The sequence below is a fragment of the Clarias gariepinus genome, chromosome 12, assembly GCF_024256425.1.
Source record: "Clarias gariepinus isolate MV-2021 ecotype Netherlands chromosome 12, CGAR_prim_01v2, whole genome shotgun sequence".
Lineage (NCBI taxonomy): Eukaryota > Metazoa > Chordata > Actinopteri > Siluriformes > Clariidae > Clarias > Clarias gariepinus.
Genome location: NC_071111.1, coordinates 15715108 through 15722450, shown reverse-complemented (window position 1 = coordinate 15722450; position 7343 = coordinate 15715108). Strand labels below are relative to the sequence as shown.

General features: G+C 34.3%; 1 protein-coding gene across 1 annotated transcript; it reads left to right on the top strand.

Moving 5' to 3' along the window:
- The first annotated feature begins 1192 nt into the window (after positions 1-1192).
- cdkn1d (cyclin-dependent kinase inhibitor 1D) lies at positions 1193-5571 on the top strand. Its single transcript, XM_053508266.1, has 3 exons — positions 1193-1349; positions 3544-3905; positions 4222-5571. Exons 1-3 carry the CDS (start codon positions 1345-1347, stop codon positions 4278-4280), a joined length of 426 nt encoding a protein of 141 aa, XP_053364241.1. The 5' UTR covers positions 1193-1344; the 3' UTR covers positions 4281-5571.
- Positions 5572-7343: the final 1772 nt, after the last annotated feature.

The window sequence follows — 7343 nt, the reverse complement described above, 5'->3', positions numbered from 1 at the left end:
ACATTAATGAGCCAATGTATTATGATGTAGGCTGCTGTGGGCCAGGAAGTCCAGGGCCACTTTTTTGAGTGAGTGTATGTATGTGTGAACTGCGATGGACTGGCCTCCTGACCTAAGCCTCCTGGGATAGGTTCCAGCTAGGCCCCCGCGGGACCCTAAATACAGGATAAAACGGTATAGACGATGAGTGAGTGACTGAGTGAGTGAGTAGTTCATGTGGCATTTTAGCACTAAAATTAGGTCTTAAAACATGTAAGATTATCCCAGAGAACTAAAACCAAATTGAGACAGCAGTCAAATTGCTAAATTTGGCTGAATTATAAAAGCCAGAAGTAGCACTAAATAAAGAGCTGTTTGGGAGCAGAAAGAGTCAGCTCTTATTGCTGAGCTGAGCCAAATAATCTGGCTCTCTTAAAACTAAATAATAATAATAATAATAATAATAATAAGATAAAAGGTAAAGTAGCCATAAGGGTGCACACACCCAATTAAAATGTTTCTATTAAGTAGAAGTGTAAATGTATGGCCAGTTTAGAGTACAGATTTACTGTAAGTTACTGTTTAAACGAGATGATTTCACTGAAAGCAAACCCTTAACTCTGCCAAATCTGAGCAACAGGCCCTGATTTCCCGTCATTTTGAATTAGACAGGGCGGGAAAGCCCGCGCTTTCCAGGTCACGTTGCAGATCAACGTGACTGGATTTGCTGGCTCAGTGCCAGATCCGTGACGAAAGAAAAACAGCAGAATGTAGGTCAGGCGCGCGGAGGCTTAGTAGACGTTAAGATGGCGGTCCTCTTGGCAGTAGCATAAGTAGGGCACGAATAAGAAACTAAAACTGAAACACGGCACAGCTGAAATTACTCCTTCAAGATAAAATAATGCGTAATTTGACTCGTGTTTGGTCGGGATGTTAATGCTTTGTGTATTTGTCAGCAATACTCATCACCATGGATACGTTTTTTTGTTTTTTTTTTTTTAAATCAAACATAAACAAAAACATTATTTTTAAACAAAAACATCCATATAAATATAACAGGAAACTAACATGTAGTTATATTATATTATTATATAAAATAAATAAATCAATATCTTATTGTGAACGTGAGTGATTCTACCCAGCTGGGGCACGTGCTGATGTTGTCTCGTGCCGTTAGTGACTGTGACGTCACAGGTGGGCCGGGTCTTTTACGCGTTTCAGCTCAATAACAAAAACTAGACGCGACGTGTTCACTTTCTCTCAGATTTCTGGTTGACAGACACACATTTTCTTCTTGAAGAACGTTGTTTTTGCAGACTGATAACACGGCAATTTTGGCCTAAAACGCCAGCTTTGATTTGACTGATGCGGTAAGTGTGTATTTTTTTCCGTTTTGTTCATAGTTCACTTCAGTCATCTTCGGCTTTCACTAGGAAAGAGTAAGAGGTGTTCGTAAGAGGTTTTCTGTAACAATGTACTACCTTTTATTTATTTTGAATATAATTTAAAGACATTATGAATGATTAGGTGCATTTTATTGTTGAGCTTCACGCATTTGTGTGGATCAATTTGGAGCTAAGATTTTTTTAGATAAGCCTGGAAACAGCACTCAATAAACTACTTGTATTATTATTATTATTATTATTATTATATCTGATAATCCGATTATTATATCTGATCCGATGATATTATTATTATTATTATCGGCTCAGATGTCAGGCTGTGCCTATGCTGATGGATTCATATAGTATAATGTGGATATCACGCCCATTTTCGTAGAACTGCACACCCCATCCGCTTCCCAGGAGAAAGCTGCTGTTTCCAGGCCAAGCCCATTTCTTCGTAGTAATGCAGTCTGTATATTTTACGCTTTTCCTCGAAGTCTTTATGTAGGCCATCCCACCTTCCCCACACAAACATGCTTTTACTACAACTGTGCATTATTCCATATCCAGTTCAATCTCTCTCTCTTTCTTTCTCTCTCTCACACACACAACAAATCCACTGAAGTGTTTCAACAAGTTTCTGATCAGATTTTTGTCAAAGAATTCCATCTTTTTATATACCCATAAATCTACACTTTTACTAAAACCAAAAATCTAATTAATTTTAATGGGAAAACCCTCTTAAGAGAAGTGTATGGTAATTTCATTCATTGTTTTTATTTAAACAAGAAAAAAATGCTTTTAATTACAGGTTCTATGCAAGTGTGTATAAGAACAAACATAGAATTGTATGTATATAGGTCATCTTAAGGCTGAGATTTATATTTCTGAACACTGTTTGAGTTCTAAGATAAGATTGTTCCACATGAGGCACAGAAAATAAATGAAAGTGAAATTAAATTGACGTGTATAATATAATGACACATGAATAACTGGTTACAAGTGGGCCAAAAGATTGAAATAATTTTTTTAGCAATGCTGAGTTTTGTCATTTTATCATTTATAAAGTAGATTTATTATAGGTGCAATTTATCTATTTCAGAAATGTGAAAATTAATAGATGTAAAGAAACTAAGTTGAACATTAGAAACTACATGAACATTCTTGTCTAAATTTAGATTTAAGAGTAATTAAAGTAGGCAAATAACTGCTTTCAACATAATCCTAATGCCTATGCATTTAATTTGTGAATTAGTTCAACATATATTCCCCTGTTTAGTTTTGTGCTTGGCATGTAATAACATCATATGCTCTAATCAGCAGCTGCTACCTGATATTTATCAGCGTTTCTTTAACTCCCCTTTAACATTTTGCAAGCATTTTTTTAATAGGTTATCAAGTTTTTACTGATACGGTGTAAACAGTTGCACTAGTGGGCAAAACTGTATTTTATTGTCTTGTACCATAACATTGACTGTGAAAATACCGTTGAATCTAATCTAAAACAGTGCACCTTAAGGAGGCAAATCAGAATTCATCCAAACTATTCTAGTTGGGGTAAGAGGCCAACAAGCCTAGCAGCCAAGCGTTTTCCCCAAAGTGAAAGGAACTTTAGGGTCCATGTACAAAATCCATATTCTATATATGGAGAAATAAAGTAAATTTTTTCAAGAAAGACCATGGCAACTATTTTAATAAAGATTTTCAAAAATCTTTGTACATGAAATGTTTTCTTTAATTATTGACAAATTAGACTGAAATGTTGAGTTCAGGTGAGACATTTGCTAATCTAATTAATTTCAATGTGAAAACACTCTTAAGAGAAATAATTTTTTAGAAGTGTATGGTAATTTATTCATTGTTTTTATTTAAACAAGAAAAAAACATGCTTTTTAAAGAAAGATCATGGCAACTCTTTTAATCCTCAAGATTCTCAAAAATCTTTGTACGTGAAATGTTTTCTTTAATTAGTGACAAATTGGACTGAAATGTTGAGTTCAGGTGAGACATTTGCCACACTTGTGCATCTTTCACAGAAGAACACACACACTGGTTCAAACACCAAGTCACTATAGTGTTTTCTTTTATATGTACATTTTTAATATAAAGATTTCACTTTGCAGTTAAATCCATGACAGTCCTGAAATTAATTTTTGTGTCATATTTTCTCTGTCCATAGAAAGATGGCTATGACTTCATCTCAGTTTGACCACCTGAAGCTTAACAGAGTGGAGGAGGGTGATAAGCCACGGGGCAAGGCAGTTCGGCGGAACCTTTTTGGTCCCGTTGACCACCAGCAGCTTCAGCAGGACTTCAACCGGCTTTTGTGCATGGGTGCGGAGGTGGCCAAGCAGCGCTGGAACTTTGACTTCGAGAGCGATCATCCTACCCCTGGCTCAGTGAAGTGGGAAGAGATGCAATGCCAGGATGTTCCTGCTTTCTACCGCAGCTGTGTGGTGAGGACGGGCAAGCGCAGACCGGAGGTCCCCATCAGCGCTGGTGGAAAGAGAGCAGTCAAATACAGACAGGCTACTATCACAGGTGAGACCAGAGCCACAATCTGCTGTGTACTAACAATGAAAGTAGGAATGTGTGTCTTTAAACCTGCACTAGGCTTAAGTACCACTTGATATACTGCATAGGTTCTCATTCCAACGCTAAGGGTCACCAACCTAAGTTACCTACTTAACCTTTTCTATTGACCCTCCAAACACAACTTTGTCAGGGAGTCAGGAACTGCAGAATGCTGTTTAACAGGGTCAGATGTGTCAGTAGAAAAATAAATAAAACTGAAAAATGTGGTATAGCCAGTCCTTTTGTAGAATGCCCCTTTCCTAACATGTATTCTCTCTTCTAGACTTCTATATGGTGAAGAAGAAGAGGTTTCTTCATTACAAAGTACCATTGAGGCAGTAAGAAGAGAGCACTCACTTACACAGCTGAAGATCCTTTCAGCTCCTCAGTGTGTATGTAAATGTACAGTATCTGCAATTATAGTTAGTAATCTTCTATTGGGGTTATGTATTCAGTACATTATAATAAGCTTTAAGTATACTGTGAAGGTACAGAAATGCACTCAAAAAACATGACACTTTCATTAAGTATGGTTTGAATAGTTCTGTGCACAATCAGCTTATCTGGTTATAAAACCTTTTCTCCTTTTTACAAGAAACAAAAGCATAATATGGATCTCTATACTTTAAATGGTTAATTTAGCTGTTTTGATACTTGATCAATTTTTATCGGAAAATTGTGAGAAAGAAGGAGGGGTGGGCGTTGGACCAGCAACCTGGCCTGTGTAAACCACCATTTATACCGAAATGACCATCTCATCACCCAGTGTGCTTAACAGCATGGGAAGAACAACAACAACAAAATACAAAACCCTACTTCTTATTTATTGTTTTTCAAACAGATAAGAAATCATATCACGTATAATCTCAACGAGAAAAAAAAAGCTAACCCAGAATTACACTGATATATTTGAGCTATGGCCTTATTGTGTTTGTGTTAAAGAGAATTTTTCTCAGAAAAAAGTTAATTAATCTCTGTGACTTCTTACAAGCTAGGTCTTGAAGTATGTGACCTCTGACCTCTGGTGCATACCTGGAGTACACTTTGTACGTAAACATTTCACTAATTTACCAATCAGTGCAAGATTTGTTAAAGATTTGTTGTACAAGTTATCTTGCTGATTACATAAAAAAAAAGTATTTAAGTATTCCTTATACCAGTTCTCCTAAACTACATCAGTTTTAAATGTTCAGAAACTTTATATTGTTCATAAGGTGTAAAATAGAGAGTTTATGATTATGGCCTTCTTTTCCTACACAATTATTAGCTTTGGGTTTTAGCTTTTGGTGAGACTTTTATTCTGTTTACGTCTCACAAAGACCTATATGTAAATTTGTATAGACAAAGAGAGTAATATTTGTTGTATTAACAGCAGTAACGCACAACACCTTATTTGGATTGTATCCGTTAATTTTTGAGTTTTAATTATGTAGCATCTTATCTTTTAGTTTTGTTATGTTAACCATTTTAGTTCTAAATACTTTAACGAGAAAATGTAGTGTTTTAATTACAGTGGGTTGAATTTGAATTTGTGTCAAATAATAAAAAATTGTTTCTAATTGTTTATAATAGACTTATAAAGCCACGCTCAGCATATAAATAGCAGAGACGTGTTTGCAGAGTGTTTGCAGAGTGTTTGCAGTGAGTTTGTCTGTCATAGTGTTTCATGTCTAAGCATCGTCATAATGTTTAATTTCAAGAAGGCAGCTCAAGTAATTAGCCAAAGATTTGCTCCACAATTAAGCAATTACCAACTGCTGTCCGAGAAAGGGGACGAAGCCACTAGCATTAACCAGCTTACACATTACACTTTGGGCTTAAGTGGCACAAGTTGTTAAATAAATCAATCTCTGGCGTTACTAATATATTCGTTGACAGGTACCATGTCCTGCAGCAGTTCAGCTATTTCTGTATCTGTATATATTATTGAGGAAGAGGGTTTAGCTACCTCACTAAAACACTCACTCCTGATTCATTCACCTTACAGACGTGGAGTTTGCAGACAAATTCACTCAACTCTCTTTTCAACCTAAGTTGGGATTTGCTTTCTCTGCTGTCTCAGAAATTATAAAAAAAGAACAACATCTAATTAAACTGACTCAAGGTCCAAGTCCTGGTGCTTAAATGGATTTGTCTTTCATTTAAACTTTTTTTTTAATACCAAGTAAAATGTCTGTTAGATTACTGCAGGTTTATACACTTCATGCCAGTCTGAAACGGTTTAATAGTTTTCAATATTTTTTTTGTATTCAAGTGTGAGCGATTTACAATAATTTTGTTTCATTGTATGTGTCCTTTTTGTTACAGAGAAACCATAAATATTTTTAAAGCTTAAATTATTGGAAAATTTGTTTAAGAACTAATAACTGATTTTGTATTAGCTTTGCACTATTAAGTATTATTGTTGCAGGTATTATTATAAGCAGGTTATGAACAATAGTTAAGAGCTATATTAATACCCTTTTAATCACAATCATTGATTTTTGTCAAAAAAAAAAAAGATGGCTTCCAAAATTCTCTATGCAGTACTTGACACCTTGTATACACAAGGGAAAAGCAGCCATATATAATCTGTACACCCCAAATCATATAAGGTAAATTATTTTTTATTATTTTTATATTAGAACAGAGTAATATTGTTCAATGATAAATAGTTTTTCAACACGTTTGAAATGTATTTTAATTTTTTGCATTTTCACCAAATGTTTCTCCTATTCTTTTGTACCATATTTCAGCTTGTAAATATGTTCAAATCACAAATTCTAATAAAACATATCAATGCTTATGTATCGTGTAAGTTGTGAGTTTTTGCAAGTTGCTTTGGTAGCTTTTATGTAAATGTGACATTTCACTTAGGTATGCACTGATGGAACCCTTCTGCAGAATGCTCACAAAAACCACAATAAATAATATGCTGAACTTAAAAATTCATCAGCCGACACTGTATAGTATTATTTTTTTGATAAATGTCAGTCATTCAAAACATTCAAGAATTGACTTGGGTGTGTTTAACTACTTTTTATATTTACATTTCTATATATTATATAAATTTTATATTATAACTACATAATAATTATGATAATAGTTTCAGTGGGAGTGCATGTTCTAGCAGGAACTACAAGAGAAAGAAGAATTTAGAAAGAAGAAAATGTGTAAACTTTTTATTGTTTAAATTTAAATTTACTTATTTTCCAATTTCCTTATCTTCTTGTAGTTTATACCTTTTAAGGGTATAAAAATATTTTTACCCATCTATCATCCATAATTCTATACGACTATAGACCTTTTGTGGGTTTGGTCTAATAATCACTCATTTGGACTACAAACTTAAAATTATTTTTAATCTAATGTAAACAATGATTTGACATTTATAGTGATATGAAAAAATTATATCAGGACAATACA